At 41.8% G+C, this 20784-nt stretch overlaps 1 protein-coding gene across 1 annotated transcript in view; it reads left to right on the forward strand.

Annotated features, from left to right (window-relative positions):
• The window catches only part of Sel1l (SEL1L adaptor subunit of SYVN1 ubiquitin ligase), a 44033-nt gene that overhangs the window by 11826 nt on the left and 11423 nt on the right, over nucleotides 1-20784 (forward strand). Inside the window, exons 4-14 of the mRNA XM_048449366.3 lie at nucleotides 4775-4942; nucleotides 6530-6635; nucleotides 7287-7449; nucleotides 10774-10827; nucleotides 10915-10974; nucleotides 12565-12646; nucleotides 12979-13133; nucleotides 14495-14551; nucleotides 18042-18110; nucleotides 19459-19536; nucleotides 20566-20628. Of these exons, the coding sequence (XP_048305323.3) occupies nucleotides 4775-4942; nucleotides 6530-6635; nucleotides 7287-7449; nucleotides 10774-10827; nucleotides 10915-10974; nucleotides 12565-12646; nucleotides 12979-13133; nucleotides 14495-14551; nucleotides 18042-18110; nucleotides 19459-19536; nucleotides 20566-20628 (1055 nt within the window). The remainder of the gene's footprint in view (nucleotides 1-4774; nucleotides 4943-6529; nucleotides 6636-7286; nucleotides 7450-10773; nucleotides 10828-10914; nucleotides 10975-12564; nucleotides 12647-12978; nucleotides 13134-14494; nucleotides 14552-18041; nucleotides 18111-19458; nucleotides 19537-20565; nucleotides 20629-20784) is intronic.

Consider the following 20784-nt stretch of genomic DNA (forward strand, 5'->3'; position numbering starts at 1 on the left):
TGTCGTCTCTTACATGTTCACCTTGATCGTTCTTCGTCTATCAGCCCATTCAGAGACTCCCTGAGCTTTGTGCAGCGGGAAGTGGGTCATCAGTCCATTGCGTCACACTGCAGGGAAGAAGCCCAAGGGTCAGCAGCGTGAGACTTGCTCAGCAGGAATCAGGCCAGCCTGCCTAGAGTGAGCAGAGGATCATGGTCTCTGCTATGAACCTTCTCCAAACTTGTAACTTGGACCAATAATCACAAGTTCACAGTGCTGTCTGTACCAGAAGTGGACAAGCCAGTTGGGAGCTGGATTTCAGAGGGTCTTTCACAGCCATGGGGCCCCTGAGCAGTGTCCTAAATGTGTGAGTCTGCAGGAGCCTCAGTGCTGTGCATTGAGTTCATTCCTGCTCTGAATGCAGCACAACTCCCACTGGGGCTGCGAGCCTGTCCCAGGCAGTATTGACTTTTGGCTCAGAATTAAGTTCAGGCAGTTAAGGCCTGTAAACTCAGGGCTCAAAAAAGGCCAGATGTTAGCAGCATCAGAAGCAAGGTGCTTCAGGACCAAGGAGTTGAATAATCCAGGCTTTCCTAAGCCCTTTTTATCTAGTCAATCTTCAGAATCCTAACTGACCTACTCAAAATATATTCAAGTTGAAAAATCATCTGCCTCTAAGAGATCAGACTTTCACCAACTCTGGTGACATGCTTTCAATCCCAGCACTCTTGAGAAAGAGGCAAACCTGGTCTACATGGTAAGCTCCAGGCCTGCTATGGCTATGCAGTAAGACCCTAGTCACTGAAAAAGAAAGGAGGGAGGAGGAAGGGAGGGAAAAGTCAGACTTCAGCTTTCACAAGAATGAATTAGCAAACACAACCTGATTTTTGAACTCTACATAATATCTCTGTCTGTGTTGTTACTAGTCTCAGAGTTTAAATTCCAGCCCTTGCTGCTGGGAAAAACCAAGTTTTGTCTCAGTAACATATTTTTTTCTTCAGTTTCTTTTGACCACGGTGATACCTCTAGCATTTATAAAGTCGTAAGTACTTTATATTTTGTGTGAACTTTTAGCATATATCCAAGATGTCTAGCCACTAAACGACGCTCCACTAAACATCCTTTTCCATTTCTCTCCTCACTGCTGTTTAGTTATTCCCCCACTAGTTCAGAGCAGCCAGAGAGCACCCAGCTGGCCTGAGTATAGAAAGGAAGGCTGCTGCAGCAATGACCATCCCTAACTAAAAACTGCCTGTAGTCCTTTTGTCCTCTGGCTTAGTTGCCATTTTTCTTCAGCCCTGGGACCTGATTTAATCCTATCCCCACCCTATACACACATGCATGCTCTCTTTTAGAGGAGAGAACAAGGTCAACTTTAACATCTTTATCCAGCCTGGAGAATTTAAGGCCCATCAGAGGACAGATCATAATCAGAACTATTCATATCAACTGAGCTACTCTTATATTTTCCCTTTCTGTAGCCAGTAAAACCAGCAGCAGTCAGGAGATCCAAGCCAACTCTCCTAGAGTTAAACCCCTTGTTTTAAGCTCCCACAGGTCGCTTTTCCTCTCATGCACACAGAACCTCAGTGGCTACCTCGTATGACTCCATAGCCCACGTGCCTGTGCACCCTGCCCCTTCCCTCCTCTTCCCTCGCAGTGCAGCAGCATGTTTCAGGGAGAATTGGCCATTCTAGTAAATCCCACATGAGAGGTCAAGGCGTCTAGATACCCAAGACTGTTTGGTGATTTGCTAGAAGGAATCAAAACACTTGGCCAGCACTTATACAGCAAAGGGATTCAAAGCAGAGTCAGTGAAGGGAAAGGGTGCATTGTGGCCAAGTAGAGGAAACTAGACATGAATGCCTGAGGTCCTCTCCCTGGTTGTCAGCATCACCAGAGCCCCAGTATGCGCCTAGTCTGCAGTTTAGAACAGATACTGCTCTTGCAGCCAACCTGACCAGCATCTTTGTCAAGCAGCTCACAACTGCTTGTAATTCCAGCTTTCTCTTTTCTGCTTAGGCACTGCACTCATGTGCACATGGCCCATACACACACACACACACACACACACACACACACACACACACACACACACACACATCTAAAAATGAACTGGAGAGACAGATGGACAGACATAATGTATAAACACAAAATGTTATCTACTTGCAGTTTTGGTCAAAATTGGGAAGAGAAATTCTCAATCTGTCAACACCTAAACAATGTAGCAAGTTATAGGAAAGGTAAAACCAAAGCCAGCCAGTGTGCACAGGTAGATTTGGGTGATGTGTCTCGGTTATTTGAACTGGCAGGTAAGTCTTTTCTCCTGGCAGCTGGGCCAGAGTTAGGGAGGACCAGTCATTTATACTCCATATGGCATTTGCTGTAGGGAGTTGGAGCTGAAGAACACTTTGGGCCTAAATTCTCAGGGCCCCATTTTCATATCGGATTCACTTGACACCTCCCAGTGCCCATACGCAGAGCACCGTGGGGATAGCGCATGAGGCGCTGCTAGCAGGGAAGCTCATGAGAAACCTAGTATTTGGTGTTTTGTCTGGGAACTAGCCATTTATTCACCTTGGCCTCGCATGTGCCAAAACTGTAGACTCCCAAGAGCAAAACAGATGTAGAGGATAAACCACATTTATATAAACACGTGAGTCACATGAATGTGTATGGGGTAGGGGAGCCATTTTTGTGTGTGTGTGCGTGTTTGGAAATATAAAGGAAGAGTTCAAATTTTCCACAAAGCTTCATTAGCTGAAAAAAGAGTTTGAAGTGGTAGGCAAAGATGATTGGGTTTTTTTCCTTTACATTTGCATACTGTCTAGTCATTTTATGTCATAAAAAAACACATTTTTCCTTATGGTAAAATAAAAATACAAAAATAATAATTCAGTAGAATAACCAACATCTTGATCTGTTCAGCTAATACAAGTTCAGAGAAAGTAAATTGCTGACTGTTACAAAGGTGTTTCTACTTTGCTCTGGGAAAGACAGAGAAGGACCCATCACCTAATTGGGGTGAATCATAGGCAGTGGCTTCCAACACACCCAACTTTGATGGAAAGGATTATGTTGCTGTTGACCATAAGCATTACTGTCCCTCCAAAGGGAGGGAGAAGGCTTATTCTAAGCCAGGTGTGAGTGGCCAGGGCCTGGAAACACTTGTTGTTCCCCTGTAGAAGTGGCCTCATCGAGTTTTATAGTCACAAAAGGAAACCACAAATCAATGCATTGTTTTAACCACGTGGTGGTAATATGGGGCTATCTGGTTAGGTGAAAGAAAACAATGAAGAAATTTGTTACAGGTTCAGATGTTATCGGATAGCATTTGTAGCTTTTGAGCTGGTGCAAGCTAATGGTCTGCTAAGTTTATGTGTGTCAGAGATGTTATCTGACGGTTGAAAGGATGTTATGATAAAGGGCACTCCAGGGGAGGAAAGAAAGCCTTGACATTGGACCTGAAATATTCCACGTCTCCGTGATCGTAGAATTCCTTTATTTTAGAAGCAAGTGTGACTTACATTATTCATATACTTGATAGAAAAAAGAATGTGGAAAACAGGTTAGAACAGTGGTTCTCAGCCTTCCTCATGCTGTGACCTTTTAGTGCATTTCCTCATGCTGACCCATGAAATGACCCCCAACCGTAATATTATTTTTGTTGCTACTTCATAACTAATCTTCTGTTATAAATCATAATGTAAATATCCGATATGTAGACTGTCTCATAATGTGACCACTGTAGAAGGGTCATTTGATTCCCCAAAGGGGTTGTGATCCACAGGTTGAGAACCAGTGGTTTAGAGTCATATGAAAAATAAGTCTGGGTAGGTACATGCCCCTTTACCTGCAAATCATGCATGGCAGCTGTCCTTGCCAGATTCCCCTTTCGTCACACAGCCCAGAGCACACTTGGAGCTGCTGGCTGAGCAGCAGGTCTTGCACTACAGGGTGAGTGGCATCTTCCTGATGCCACTGATTGAAAATTTTTTCTCCCAGCTTACTGAAAGTGTTTCTAAAATCGGTATCCTCAGATGTGTCTCTTGTTTAAACTGAAAACAAAGGAGAAATGCCTCTAGCCTTTCAGAGGAAGGTGTCAGGAATAAACAACAGATGTCAGTTCTTGAACTTATTATTTGACATGACAGGAGCCATATTAAATAGTCTTGTAGGAACTACAGTGCGGGGGGCGGGGAGCTAATAACAAAACCCTCAGTAACCATGATAAGTACTCTAACAAAGGGCTTCACAGAGGAATATGTGAATGGTGAATTTTTGCCTGGGGAAGCATTATCCAGGTATAACTTTAGCTAATTGAAATTGTTGGACTCCATTCATGGAAAAAGAAAATTGTCCTAGCAGTAGAGACAATTATGTCTGCTTGGTTTTTGTTCACTCCTTAAACAGGAGTTTGGGGAGCTCTTTGGTTGGGTCTGTTGTTTTGTTTAGTTTTGCTTTGCTTTGCTTTGCTTTTTGAGACTCTAGTCTCTGACTCAGGACAGCCTTTAGGCAGTTTCCTGGTAGACTTTGAAACCATGCTGTTTTATCTTAAGAACTCAAAGTCTAAGCTAGACGCATGTGAGTAGTCAGCCCGGCTCACTAGGTGGACGTGGCCTCAAGTCTTCTCCAGTCAGACCAGCTCTGGCTCTCCTCTGGCTCCCGTCACAGATGCTGCAGAGAGTCTCTTTGCCTTCAGATTTAATATAGCTGAAGTTTGACGTTGTTGAGTCCCTACATCACAAAGGTGTTCATTTAGACTCTTGTTCTTTTGGTTTTTTGTTTTTTCCAGTTTTGACTGCCATTGAAGGTACGGCGCATGGGGAGCCCTGCCACTTCCCTTTCCTTTTTCTGGAGAAGGAGTATGATGAGTGCACGTCGGATGGGAGGGAGGACGGCAGACTGTGGTGCGCCACCACCTACGACTACAAGACAGATGAGAAGTGGGGCTTCTGCGAAAGTGCGTACCGCTGAAGTCGGCAGTGTCCTGTGTTTTATGTCTAGGGCAGCATTCGGAAGGCATTTTCTAGCTGTCCTTTTCCACGTGGATCAGTGCTGGTGAAATGCTCACAGCCTTGAAGAACAACTTAAGAGCTGTGAGCATGTAATGCACTTATTTCAAACTGTCACTCAGCCTTTCACACTTAAGTCTCATTGATTCACAAGTAGTTCTATAAATCTTTGAGGCAGGTTATTGAACTAATTAATACAAAATAATTCATCAATAATGGAAGCTGACTATCATGGCAAAGGTTAATAGTAGTTAGAAGAACACTAAAAAAATACCATCTTTAAAAGGCTTTGAGTGGACTATACTATGCTTATGTAACACTTGACATATGTAGTGTGTTTAACCACCCTGTGTGTAAATGCTGCCCTCTGCTGGAAAACTGTTTAAAAAACATAGCAGTGTGGTACCAGATACCATTTCTAACATGGTGAATGTAGCCTCCTAAGCATCCCTAGAAGACAGCATGAAACATAGGTCATCTTCAGATGCAGGCCACTATGACTAGTTTGATATGTCAGGCTTTTCCCTTTTTTTTTCTTCTTCTTTTTTTTTTTTTTTTTTCCGAGACAGGATTTCTCTGTGGCTCTGAAGTCTGTCCTGGAACTAGCTCTTGTAGACCAGACTGGCCTCGAACTCACAGAGATCCGCCTGCCTCTGCCTCCCGAGTGCTGGGATTAAAGGTGTGCACCACTGCCGCCCGGCACAGGTTTTTCTTTATTACAAAAAGAATTCATTTCTCACTGTCTTATGATGAGTTCTGTATTCTGTTTCAAAAGTTGCATTCAAGTAGCAAAATAGTTTTTTTAAACCCACAACTGTTCTATGTTTTTTTTCAGTGTTATATTAATGAGCATGAAAAATAATGAACTGGGCTGGAGATGTAGCTTGGTTGATAGAGTGCCTGCTTGCCACACACAAAGCCCTGGGATTGGTCCCCAGCACCACATGCACCACTTACCTTGGTTGTGGTGGCACGCACCTTAATCCTAGCACTCTGAACAGCCGGATCAAAAGTTCAAGGACATCCTTGGTTACATTGGGAGTTTGAAGCCAGCCTGGGCTCTAAGAAACCCCATTCAGAAAAAGAAGAGAGAAATGACTGAACTTAAACATTGTACACTAAATTACTTCTAACCAAGTTTTAAGATTTTAGTTATATAATTAAATGATTATATAAATATACAATATGTGACCTTTGGATATTATAACAATTTTCTGGTTGTTCTTCTCCAGTAGCTTTTTTGTTACTATTTCAGCTGAACTTAGCATTTAATATGAAGTTTTAGTTTAATTGTATTTCTAAAAGTCATTATCTCTAATGCAGAAATATGCTCAAAAGCAGCTTGGTCTTGCTGTTGCTAAAAGAAACTGTTATTTAAAACCCTTTGTCAGTACAGGACACACTTCAGCCGTTTTTAGTCATGTTTGGAAATAGCAAAAGATCGTTCTTCCTGTATGTGTTCCTACCTGAAACAATGAGTAAGCTTGGTACTAGGTAAATGAATTCATGTAATGCGTGTGTCATTTTATTGTCAGCTGAAGAAGATGCTGCGAGAAGACGGCAGATGCAGGAAGCAGAGATGGTTTATCAGGCTGGGATGAAGATTCTGAATGGGAGCAATCGGAAGAGCCAGAAGAGAGAGTAGGTTGCACTGTCCGGCCCGTTCTAAGCACAGGCCCTATTGCAGGAAACCTTAATGTGTTTTGGGCAGACTTTAACTCGTTTGGATGAGACTATACATATTGACCATAACGCTGATCAGTGAGAAAAATGGCAATAGTATATTGTAGTTGGTTCTAAGAACTAAGAGTGAACACGCTGTTCGGAATTCAAAAATGACATAAACAAAAGGAACTGTCACTAGATGTGTTGAATTTTTTTGTTCTACTTTGATATTTTCACCTAGTACGTTATTCTCTGAAAGAATTATAGCGTTTCCTGTCTGTTTGATTCCTGCTGGTTTTGTTAGTCTATGCAGAGTGAGAAAATTTTGAGTTATTTGTGTATTTACCAGGCATCATTACAATTTTTTATTACAAATCTTGTTAACCTGCTTATTAGCTTTTCAGTCATTGTTAGTGTAATTAGATAATTTCACAATACTAGACATAAGCTAAATCAAACTCTCCAGGATATTTTCTTTATATATAATACCATGATATAGTAGGAGTAATGGGTTGGGATTTCTTACTATAAAATAAGAAAATTGCAGTCCATTTTAGTAAGGAAAAATCTTTAAATGACTGTTATGAAAACACAGCTGACTTTTTGTTTGATTGTTTCTGTTTAAAGAGCGTATCGGTATCTTCAAAAGGCAGCAGGCATGAATCACACCAAAGCCCTGGAGAGAGTGTCCTATGCTCTTCTGTTTGGTGATTACCTCACACAGAATATCCCAGCAGCTAAAGAGATGTTTGAGAAACTGACTGAGGAAGGTTCTCCTAAAGGACAAACTGTAAGTGCGGCTCCAATAGAGAACCTCTGCACATAGCACTTAGTTTTTGTGGGGTTGTTTGTTTATGTGCGGGGGTGTTTTTGCCTGCACCGTTTGTGTGCCTGGTGCTCAAGGCGGTCAGAAGAGGACGTCCAATCCCCTGGAACTAGAGTCACGGGTAGTTGTGAGCCACCATGTGGGTTCAAGAATCAATCCCAGGTCTTCTGGAAGTGTAGCCGGTGCTCTCTCTAGCTCTTACCTCTTTTTAATTTATTCTAATAAAATGTGGATGTGTGTTTATCTATATACATGTGAGTGCAGGAGCAAAGGGACATGGATGCTGAAAATTGAACTCAGGTCTCTGAAGGAGCAAAATGTGCTCTTAATTGCTAAGCCATCCCTCCACTCTCTCTCCAACACTCAGCACTGAATTCTAATAGCCATTTGTTCTCTGTGCCCTGACTTTTTTCAACAATAGAAGACTGGATGACAACATATCTTTAATTACTAATTTTTTGACAGACCATTTTACTTGTTTTCTTGGATACTTATTTTCCTTCATCTATGAACTTTTATGTTCAATGAAGATAATTTTATAGCTACATCTTACCGCAGATTCTTTTGTAGTTTTACAGTATTAAATCTATAGACAGTGACATGAAGAGCAGCTCGATAGAGCAGCAGTTCTGTTTATCTGAAATTATTCCCCATAGGATTTTCTCCCAAAGTTAACCTTGACTTTTTAATGGGTGTGTTGCGGGGAGGGGGTGTGTGAATGAGTGTGTGTGTGTGTGTGTGTGTGTGTGTGTGTGTGTGAGAGAGAGAGAGATAGAGAGAGTGATTGATTCTAGGGTGTTCTAGGAGACCAGGAGATGGTATCAGATACATGCAGGTGTGTCTGATACCCATGGGTGCTCAGATCTGAGCTCTGGTCCTTGTGACAGAGCAGCAAGCATGCCTATCAACTAAGCCATCCATCTCTCCAGCCCAGTGTTGATACTTTAAAAAAAAAAGTAATATAAACGGTTTTAGGACTGGGAATATAACCAGGAAGAGCATTTGCCTGGCGTGTACAAAGCCCTGGGTCCAGTCTCCTAGTCCTACACTACATACATGTGTATTATGTGTATTGTGTGTGTGTGTGTGTGTGTGTGTGTGTGTGTGTGTCTTTCTCTCTCCCTCTCTCCATCCTTCCAGCCTATAAATGTCCATAATGTATTGTTAGAGCACTGAGCTCAAAAATTTCTTTATTCTGATTTTGTCAAAGCAAGTGTCTACCACAGCATTACATTTTAGTTGTTATTTCTAATGTAGCCTTTGTCTGATTGGTTTGTTTCTGTGTTAGAGGTAAATACAGTTTTTCTGTAACATATTCCTGCATTTGTCCTCATTTCAGCATCTATTCATTAATTTTTCTATTACCTGTATTTTCTCTAGGCCAGATATCACAGCTAAAGGCTAATAAATTGAAGTAACTGTTTTTAGCTAGGCTACATTATAGGTGAATTTCAGTACCACATTGCACTACAGGCACTGCTAACACATCTTCGTTACATTATCAATAGAAGTATAAAGAATGCAAAGATTGATGCCTAGGCTTAAGGGGCCATGTGATAGGGGAATGGAGAGATAGCTCCAGTGTCAAGAGCAGCACTGGCTGCTCATCCAGAGAACCAGGCACTTACCGGGTGGCTCACAGCCTATCTCCTATTCTAGAAGAGCCAGCATTTTCTCTTGGCCTGTAAGAGTATTGCACTCCCATAGTACATAGACATATATTCGGGCAAAACACCTATACATATAACATAACATAAATAAATAAATTTTTAAGTTGTCCATCCTATTTATTTACACTGTACTTGGTAATTCAGGTTTAACAAAATATGAGCTATATTTAAAAATACATTGTTGGAATGCATGGATATTTGCGAAATTATTTTTAAAGGTACATTTTCTTCTAAATTATCATTTATGCAACCTAGAAAAATGCCTGTTTTCCCCTGACCATAATAGAATAAAGCATGTGAGAGACAGTTGTCTTGAGGCTTTACGGCAGCAGGATCATACCCATTATTGTCTGTGACAATTTCTTGGTCTCACTTTTAGTTATAAACAGATGTGGTCTTAACTATTTTCCTTATGTGTCTGAAGCTTGTTCCTTTCTTGATTAAATCTGCTTACGTTAGCTGTAGACATACGTACATCATCTTCAGAGGCACTGATGTCTTTTGGCAGCCTTTTGTAGAATCACCCACCTCTGCATTGGTACCCCGCCCCAGCACTCTTGTACCGCTCCCCCCCCAGCACTCTTGTACCGCCCCCCCAGCACTCTTGTACCGTTCCCCCCCAGCACTCTTGTACCGCCCCCCCCCAGCACTCTTGTACCGCCCCCCAGCACTCTTGTACCCCCCCAGCACTCTTGTACCGCCCCCCCAGCACTCTTGTACCGCCCCCCAGCACTCTTGTACCGCCCCCCAGCACTCTTGTACCGCCCCCCAGCACTCTTGTACCGCCCCCCAGCACTCTTGTACCCCCCCAGCACTCTTGTACCCCCCCAGCACTCTTGTACCGCCCCCCCCCAGCACTCTTGCTGTGCTCATCAAGTTTAGCTGATGCAGCGAGCAGAGCCCCACATCAGTACTTCATGCTCGCCAGATTAGATTGAGCTCTTTTTTCTGCCTGGGTGGCTTTCTTGCAAACGGTGACTCCTGGGTGTCAGTCGACCTCCTCTGCAGACATATCTAGGATCATAGCCCTACTTAGCTGCCAGAGAGGCTGAAATGTGCTTTAGCTCACAGACTCTGCCATGCCTTCCTTACCACTGTGTGTCATCAGGATGGTGCACAGAAGAGAAGGTGGACCCTCATCAGTACATCGTTTGGTGGTGGCTTCCTCTAGAATTCATGTTTTGCAAAGCAACCATCTCCCTTGACCACTTGGTGTCTCTTCATACCTGAGATTACTTCTCTTGGGACACTTGTCCTTTTTCATCCCTCTTGCAGAGAAAGAAATATGTTGATATAATAGCACAGAAGATATTTTATCTTCATAAAAGCTAAAAAGAATGAAGTAAGAACCACATTTAAGTGTGCTCAGCTTTGTTTTACTAGTAATATCTTCTTAACTTTCTGTTGACCTTCTAACTAAACTTAATGACTTGATTAAAGTTGTACTCAGCTATGTGGTTTGTAAAAGGCTGAATGTATTGCTCCAGCTATTTTACTGAATGTCAGCATAGTTGTAGTCATACCTTTTCATATTTAAAGATTCTTGACTCTTCTCTGTGTAAAACTGTGTATGTCTTCACCAAAATAAGAATATTTACCTTTCCTCATTTTACCTTAGGCTCTTGGCTTTCTCTATGCCTCTGGACTTGGTGTTAATTCAAGTCAGGCAAAGGTAACGTTATTGAAGTTTTACTATATATTAAATTTGGAATTGAATAAGCCCTGGCCTGTGTTAACTTACATATCTGCTATTTCATAGGCTCTTGTATATTATACTTTTGGAGCTCTTGGAGGCAATCTCATAGCCCACATGGTTTTGGTAAGTGTGAACTTTAAGACAACGTACATTAAAAGTTAAAATCTGTGTTTGCAGTAGCCATAAGTTTCCCAGTCTTTCTGACTGAGATTTGGTTACAATCAAATCCTCAGGTGGACAGCCAACAAATTTTTGTCAATGGCTATAACATGAATAAAAGTTTATATAAATTAGAATTGTTTATCAGAATGATTTTTTGATTGGATTATCAGAGATTTTGCATTTAAATTAATGAAGGACCTACTATGCAAAACTGTCCTATAAAGGACCCTTGCAAGTATCTGTATATAAACTGATAACATTAATCACGTACATCACTTAGTGATGCGGAATCTGTCCACCAATTTCTTTTTGTGTTAAGGGCCTTAAGTATCTTATATGTTCAATTTGGGATAGGTCACATGACCTGTGATACATGATAGATATTATGGTTTAAATGAGTATAAGTTCCTTGTTGCAAGAATGTAAAGGCTGAACTGAGTGAACATGAGACTCAAAGCAGAAAACCAGTTCAGCACCGAGAAAGGCTCCAGATTCGGTTACTGACGAGACAGACAAGAATGGTATAGTTTTCCAGCCATCCGGGAAATCATAGATAATTTCCATAGTCATCACTGAGTGATTGTCAGGATCAAATTAGATGTCTAGTAGACAGACAACCTGAAGAGTAGAGTGCTGGGAGTTGATAAGCAGGGCAGATAACAGCCAAGTTGTGCCCAGGAACTTGGGCCCTCTCTGTCCTGGGCTCAGCCGCTGAAGGAATGGAAGGGAATGGAGAGCAGAGATGCTGGGCTTCCTAAACGTCTCTCCTCTCTGATTTCATTGTTGTCTTTGTTTAAGCTAGGGTACCGCATCTCAGAGAATGGCTGAAAACCACCTTCAGATAAATTTTTTAGGTAGTTTTTTTTTGGGGGGGGGTGGTTTTGTGGGTTTCTTGTTTGCTTGTTTTGGTGGTGGTGTTGCAGTTTTTGAGACAGGGGTCTCCATAAGTAGCCCCAGCTGGCCTGGAACTCCTTAGAGACTAGGCTAGTCATAAACTCAGAGAGATCCACCTTCCTTTGCCACCATATCTAGCTCTGATAAATTTTTAAGAAACATGAAACAATTTTGTGTGGCAAATATATACGAAATGCTTTAAATTACCAACTTTTTTAAACAATGGCTGTAGAATCAGACCATGTTATGCATATGGCTCTATAGTAATGCAGCAAGGACTGCTAAAGCTTATGAAGTTTTGAGTCCATTCAAATTTCAGACAACTCCTTCCTGCTCCCCCATTCCACCCCGCCCCGTCAATCTGTAGTCATTTGTTAATGGTGAGAACACCGTGTTCTTGTTATGGTGATGTCTAAAATAAGACTGACAGTGGTTCTGAGTGAAAACTCGATGAGGACTGTGACCACGCTTCGTTCATGAAGTTCATGGCAGTCACGTGATTGCTCTAGGAATGTTCTTGTCTCGTGCTTAGCTATAACCTGCTTGTTGGAGTGTGTGGATTGAAGGAGAGCAGAATTATAGTCTGAGTATGGTTGACTGTATGTGTCACAAGAACACCGTGGTGCTGTTGTCTGCTCACACAAGGGTGTCTTACAGGGTTACCGCTACTGGGCCGGCATTGGAGTCCTCCAGAGTTGTGAGTCGGCACTGACCCATTATCGCCTTGTTGCCAATCATGGTACCTATCTTGTTTTTATCTTTCACGCTCTAGAAAAAAATAATATAATTAATTTTGAGTATATATATGTTTTGGTTGTAGTAGTTCAAATATTGTAAATGACTCTTTGAATTGAACTTACCTTTTAACTACTTTAATTATCAAGAAAGACATTCCTTTCACCACTTTGTTCTTAAACATTTGTAGTAGAAGTCTGGTTTATTAATGGGTTGTTATGTAGACTGCTACAGAAATGGTACCATTAGCGCCATGTCTGTCCACATCTGCTTGCTGCAGTTGTGGACCTGCTCCTCTGTCTTCACCCCACATTCCTGTTTGTCCTCCTCTGACAGTTGCCAGCGATATCTCCCTAACTGGAGGCTCTGTGGTCCAGAGGATACGACTGCCTGATGAAGTGGAAAACCCAGGGATGAACAGTGGGATGCTGGAAGAAGATTTGATCCAGTATTACCAGTTCCTAGCTGAGAAGGGGGATGTCCAAGCACAGGTGTGTGTTAGCATCAGGCCATCTCTTGCTGCATTGTCTGCTTCATGGGGGGGGGGGGGCAAGACCCCCATCTGTAAGTAATGTTGTCTTTGCTCTGAGTAATTATTAGCTTTATCCTAGATCACCAGTGGATCTTTTAGAAAAAGAACGTCCCACACACTCAACACTTTTTTCCTATTAAAATCACAGCTGTTTGAGATACATGCAAATAAGTACTAAGAATAGTTTTAAAGCTCAGAGAAGGAAGTCTTAAGTTAAAACTGTAGTGAATAGCAGATCTGAGTGTTACTCGTGGAAGTTAGAATACAACTGTCCTGTCCATTTTAAAAGTCTTCCTTTCGCACTGGGGTATACTTTATTTTAAATGTTTTCTGCTACTTGCTTCCTTTATCTTGCTTTTCTACATTCTCTTTCCTCTGCTTTCTTGGCCTTGTTTTTGGTGGTTACTGCTGTTGCCTCTCCTCCTCCATGACCCGGACAAATGGGCCTTCTTTGTGTTACTTAGAGATGCCCACACAGCTCTGCCTTTAGTCTAATGGATAGACACGTTACCATCCCCGGGACAACACCGAGACTGTAGACTGTGCTGAGCATGTTGACTTCTGCATGGTTTTGTGAACCTCACATTTCTCTTTTATACAGCACATACTAGTTTAAATTTACTCGTGGATTTGTCTTTTCTTGTTTTTATTTCTTCATGTCTAAGCTTCTTGGATAATTGTCTTCATTCACTTAAGAACATCCTTTAGTATTTCCTTTAGAGCATGTTCACTGAGTTAAGTATAATTCATCTAAAAACCTTTTAGGAACCAAGGAGGGTGATGCCTCGATAGATATAACACTTGTTGTACAAGTGTGAGGACCAGAGTTCATGTGCCCAGAACCCACACAAATGCCAGGTGGGTGTGGTTCCTGCCTGCAGTTCTAGCTCTCAAAAGGCAGTGACAAGACCCCCAGAGCAAGCTGGCTGGCTAGGGTGATCTTGTTGGTGATCTGTGGGTTCAATTGAGAGGACTTGCCTCCGTGAATAAGATAGAGAGCAATTGAGGAAGAATCCTTCAGGCCTCCACCTGCATACATGTGCTCTTACATACATGTGAACATACACACACTCACAAACACTGCATGTGTGTACAAAAGAATGCTGTTTGCTTCAAAAGAATGCTGTTTATTTTCAAACATGCCTTTTTAGTTCTTGATAATTTTAGGATAATTGAAACAGAATAGATACTCAGGATTATAGACTAGGTTTCTAGTCTTTTGATTACTAAACAGAGCCTTTTTACAGCCAACTCTGGGCCTGATTTTAATTGTATGGCAGATGCTCACTTTCACATTTATGTCGTTTTGTTGCGTTTCAGGTTGGTCTGGGACAGCTGCATCTACATGGAGGGCGTGGAGTAGAACAGAATCACCAGGTAATCGCCCAGTAGTAAGGCTCTGCTCACAACGTAGCGGAAATGGTGCGGTGTGGATATTCTTTGTAAGTCAGGCTTATTAGACATCTGTCACTCGTGAGCTCTCAACACCTGCCTGATGACTGAGAGACACATGAAAAGACGTCAGAAAGACCAGTGTCTGTCTGTCTGTCTGTGTCATGTGTGTGCAGATACCAGTGCAGAGGCCTGAAAAGGGTGTCAGATACTCTGAAGCTGGATTACAGGCGTGAGTGCTGGAGAGTGTACGCAGGTCCTGTGGAAGAACGCAGCATGTGCCCTCAACTGCTGAGCTATCTCAGATTGTACTACTTTTAAACTTAGCTTAGTACTGCCCAAACACATAGACACTTCTCGATTTCTTTGTTGTTGTTAAGTATATAGTAGAGTAAATCTTGGACACCTTTTGGGTCTGGAGAGATGGCCAGCAGTTAAGAGTGCTTGCTGCTCTTACAGATAACCTGGGCTCTGTTCCCAGCACCTATGTCCACAGTTTAGAGCTGCCTATAACTCCGGTTCCAGAGGATCTGACAGTCTTCAGGGCCCTGCAGTTACCCACACTTAGGTACACGTACCACACTCAAGACACGCACACATACACATACTCGAAATTAAAAATTAATTTTTTTCAAAGAGCAAAAGGAAGCCATTAAAAAAGACAACTTTTAAAAACTATAGGGCTGAGGAAGATGTTATTTATTAAAAATCAGAAGCATACAACTATCCAGACTGATAGAGCTACTTACTGAGTTTTACCTGCTTTCTGTCCTAAATGACTCATCTCTTCCCCTCTCTCCATTATACCTGTCACTCGAGTGAGTCACCTGTCACCTGCAGTTTCTGTAAACCCAGCATCTGATCCTTTGTTCACCTAGAACTTCCCAGTGCTCTGCGGGTTCCAGCAGCTTAAAGATTTGCCGTTTAACATGACCTCCAAGACCTCATTCCTGCCCCTACCTCTCCAGTCCCTTGCTAAGTCACAGCACACAGAATTTTCTAAGGTCTTTGAACCTATTGAGAGCCTCTTTCTCATGACTTCAGTGATGTCAACCCTCTCTGTGGTGACTGTCACCCCAGCTGCTTTGCTCATACAGTAATTCCTACCCATTAGGTAGTAATTCCTACTCCCTTAGCCCCATCCCCACTCCAGAGAAAGGTCACATATGACAAAGGATGCCTGAAAAATAGTGCTCTCTGTGATCCTTGTCCAAAGCAAATTGGTTGGTTACCTAACCTTTTTCTGTGCTACAGTGTAAGTTCAAGAGAGCACAGTCTGCCTTGCTACCCCTTTATTTCAACCCCCAGCAGAGCCTAGCTCATAGGAAGTTCTCTAAAAGTATGTGTCAAATCTACAAAACTCTTATTTTGCTGCCATACCAGTTAACCATGCCAAGTAAAGTTATTTCACCTTTAAGAATGAAATTGTCACAAAAACACTTGTCACTCACCGTGCCAAGTGCCTGTGGGTTTTAATCGGGCAACTGCTTGTCTCTTGGTCACTAAAATGTATGCTGTATGCTGCTATTTAACAAAATAATGAGAGTGTAGGATTCTGAGGTAGTTTGCCCCAGAGCTCTTACGTAGTGAGAGCTGGGAGTGTTCTTATGCTGTGTACTGCTTCCCTTAAAGCAACTCCACAATGGGAGGATATTTCACCAGCCTCACAAGAGAAAGAGAAGTATTTTCCAGCACATGTTTACATTAATTCAACAAACATTTCAGTTCCTACCACATGCCAGTCGCTGCCAGGTTTTCTAAATACAGTACTGAACGGAAAGCTTTGGTCATTGTCCTTACTGGAGTTTCAAATCCAGTGGGATATTGGTTCCTTTCTAAGTGACTGCACCAACAAATAGCAAGCATTCAAAGTTGTCGTAGCTGTTTCCAAGTAGAATCAAGGGCTGTAATAAGTAAGGGAGGGAGATCCAGCTGTCAGGGAAGACTTCCCAAGGGAGAAGGAGTTGGCATGTTGACACTAGAGGTAGAGCCATTCCAGGGTGAAAGGAACACTGTGTGCCCTGGCCCTGGAGCAGAAGGGAACAGGGCTGGTATGGCCGTGGTGTTGACATCATAAAACATAATGTAGTTCTGAGACAGGTGGCGCTTGTTACCGGCTTAACCTCTGTACTAAGGGACTCTTACAGCCGGTATGCTCAGATTTGAAAACGTTGACTTTTGCTGCCATGTGCAGAATGAGTTAGTAGAATCCCAAAATACAGTCAGTCAGGGAAACCAAAGAGGAGACTATTCCAGAGGTTCATGTGAAAGAAAATATAATGTGTAGTAGAGCCATGGTACGGGCAGTTAGTAGAGGGATTTGACATATACTTTGTCAGTTCCGTGATTAGACTAGTTTGGCGCCAGAAACAAATTTCTAAGTTGCCAGCATCTAGATGGTATGTGAAACCATGGCGTAGATAAGGCTGCTTAGAGAGCATAAGTGAGAATGGTGTCATCGGTTGCCCCTTGAAGAAATTAAGTATAGAGAGCAGATGATAGAGTAAGAACTAGCAAAGGTGGCTGCGGATGGCGCAGGTACAGATGAGATTAAGGAAGGCAGGAAAGGATGCATGTGAAGCCGAGCTAAGTAGTGTTTCCAGAGAGTGAGGTAGGCTCCATCAGATACCGCAGAGAGATGAACTGAGAGAAGAGGCTTCTGCTCACCGAGAGGTTATTGGTAGCTTCAGGAGCTCCTTTCTGAAGTAGTTGGTGGAAGGCACTCAAGCGTGTAGAGTGGAGTGGAGTCCCGAGAGGACCCACTGGGAAGCTGCGCTGTGAGTGAAGTCGCGAATGGGTATCCATCCCACTGAAGAGGAACTGAAACTCAGGAGAAAAAAATGCATCTTGTATGGTTTTGGTAATTTTTTTATTAATAGATTAGGAGACTTTACTTTAATAAAGAGATTAGAAAAGGAAGAGATTAAATCATCTACAGGAGTGAGAAATAACCAGTGATATAAGATCTTAACAAAAGTGAGCTGTGGTAGCATTGAGTTGTGAGGAATGGTAATGAAGATCTTTCAGCACCAGTGGGTTTAGTTAAGTGACTTTAAATACAGCCAAAAAACTTTTTCTAAGTAATACAAAAGGGAATTGTTTTCCAGAATATGCCCAATATCTTGGGAATGTCTGTTAGAGTATTTTTGTTGTTGTTGTTTGGGTTTTTTTGTTTTGTTGTATTTTGTTTCTTTTCTCCCAGGTATGGCTAGTAAAGTAGACAGTTGAAGCTGAGCTGCCTAAAGCTTATTTACATTGCCTGTAATAAAAACGTCCTCTTACCTGGGAACTGTAGGGAACACAAGACATTTACTTGTGGTCATAAAAACTTCTAGGTACATGCATTTCTGCCTGAAATTCTGTTAACTGGATATTCTTGTTTTTTAAGCTTGACAAGATCTTTTTTTTTCCTGATTTTCCTGAAATAAGTGTTTTGGTTAGAAACTAATTATTTTTATGAATTTTTCTTTCACAGAGAGCATTTGACTACTTCAACTTAGCAGCAAATGCTGGTAATTCCCATGCGATGGCCTTCCTGGGAAAGGTACTGTGTACCCTGCAGTTCTGTCGTGTAACAGCTGTGCACGTGTATTGCATCCTGTCTCCATGCAGTGCCGTGTGAGCACTCTCAGACTGCGTAGATGCAGTGTAGTGCTTACTTCTAAGTGATTCACTGTCTGAGCTCCTACTACTGTATCAAGTATATGTAATGATGAGGGCTCCAGACTGTGTTATATACGGGGTTTTGCTAAGACTCATAGTTGTCTGCTTCTTTTCATGCTTGCATGAAAGAATATTTTTGGCATTTGTCTGCAGATCTTTTCATTGCCTTAAAATACAACAGCTGTGAGCATCTTTCCATGTAGTTTTTTGTGGAGCAAGAAAACAGTTACATCTAAAAACTAATGAATAGATTCTGTGTCTGGGAAGGATTCCCTTTTCATCATTTTAACATTAATACAGGGTAAACTGACAGTTGTTCATGTATAACCAAATCCTAAGGTAAGGAAGTTCAGGTGGAGTCTAAGGATTTTACAGATAAGAAAATCTCATCCAGACTTACCACACGATCACAGCCAGCTCCCTGGGAGCTGGAACATTGTGAGCAAGCGTTCCAGTGTTGTATAGTATGAACCGTGTAGGTGTTATGGTGGTGAGGATCCCAGCCTTCCAGCACCAGAACACAGGAATCTTTTTTTCTTCATCTGTTTTTGTTAAGAATTTAAAATCTCTTTATTTCCAACAGTTTTACTTTTTCTTTGTTACTAATTAACCCTAGATCTAAAGGCAACCTTAGTGTTGTTTCCTTAATGTCTTCTATGAATGAGAAGCAATGCTGGCATTTGTTTTCCTTTCTTTGAAAGTCTTATCTGATCCTGTAATTAGTTAAGTGTTTATACCTTGTTAAATAACTTTTTAGTTACATGTTGTTTGTGTCTGTGCACACATGGAATACGTGTGTGTAGGTGTGCATGCACAGGTGTGTGCTTGTATATAGAAACCAGAAAATAGTCTTGGGTATCATCCACCTTATTTTTGAAACAGGCTCTCCCACTGGCCTGGAACTTAATAAGTAGGCTGGATTAGCTGCCCAGCATACAGACACAAGCAAATGTAATTTTTAAAAATGTTTTAAGAGTTCTTGAGGCAATCATTAACCTGTTTTCTATATTCAAGTCTATACCTAAATCATATATTTAATAGAATACCAAATACTTAGAAATATGTAAGTATTTACCAATAAATGTTTGCTTTAAATTCTACACTTTTCTGTAGAGAATTCTAAACTTTGTGGAATAATTCCATGAGAGCTAATAAAAATGAGATGAGAAATGGAAACAAAAATGGACAGAGGGTAACAAGTTCACCTGAAATTGGGGTCTGTTTTCCAGATGTATTCTGAAGGAAGTGATGTCGTACCTCAGAGCAATGAGACAGCACTTCACTACTTCAAGAAAGCCGCTGACATGGTGAGTCTTCCCAACTCAGTGTGTTGACCCCTGTGTGTGACCAGTGGTTAGTGAGAGGACTGTGTCAAAGGGTTAGTCCTGGCCGACCCATACCCCTAGTTATTGGAAGTGCTCACATATACCCGATGAGCTGACTGGAAAAACTTTCCCAGTAAAAGTAGTTTCTGTTTTAGGAACTAGGTGGATGGATGTTAAGTCTGCTTAAGTTTCTTTAAAGTATTTCCTAATCAGGAGAGTACCGGTTTTTTGCAATGAAATTGGGAGTTGCATACCCTACCTCAGTTGTACTGCAGTTTGAAAACTGCAAAATCTAGTTCCACCGACAACCATGATACAGTTTAGACTTTCTTTGACCCAGAAAACACACACACACACACACACACACACACACACACACACAGAGAGATACTTAAGATAAGACTGTCTGCTTCCTGTGTGTGCACTGACCTCTGTCCATCTGTGTATTACTGTGTATTGCTGCGCATCACAGCTTCAGTTGAGTGTTTTCCTATGGGATGCTATGACACATTTTTTTTAAAATGTCATCTATCCCTCCAAGTTTGGGTGAATTCTAGAATTTTCTGTTTTGCATCTCAAAATACTGTCACTGAGCTAGTCTTAAGTATCATTGCTGCTGTTAGTGCATGACTGTCTGCTCTGCTCCATAGCGCTGTCCTTCCTTTTCTGTTAGGACAGGAAGTGGCCAGTGACTCAATAACCCAGATGTGACCTGCTTTTAATTTTGGTGAAATATATTAGTCATATTTGTGTCCTAAATCCATGGTAATGATGGTCATAAGTCAGGTCACAAATTTGATCCTGGAGTCATTTAATGTTTTAGTCTTTGATAAACCTCTGTGTCTAAAAGTCCAGTTAAGTTTACTCTAAATGGAAAGAAGAAGATTGTTTTTATTGGAAATTAATTAAAACCTATTTCAATATGCTTCAGATTATTTCCTCTGCAGTCATTTATCCTCCCTGTGTTGTAATGAGCTCTTTCCCCTGTTGTCTGATTTCTCTGTTTTACAGGGCAACCCTGTGGGACAGAGCGGGCTTGGAATGGCCTACCTCTATGGACGAGGAGTTCAAGTTGTAAGTGTGTGTGTGGCATGCTGAGTTTAGGAAACAGGCAGCCAGTGCGGGCTGGAGGTATTCCTTGAATAGCGCCCCGTTCAGTCCGGCAGAGCATCATTGCAGCAAGCCCTTTCCTCTCCTGCTGTCTCCAAGTTGGCTTGTTCCCATGCCGTG

This window comes from Myodes glareolus, chromosome 11, assembly GCF_982192425.1.
Source record: "Myodes glareolus chromosome 11, mMyoGla1.1, whole genome shotgun sequence".
Taxonomy (NCBI): Eukaryota; Metazoa; Chordata; class Mammalia; order Rodentia; family Cricetidae; genus Myodes; species Myodes glareolus.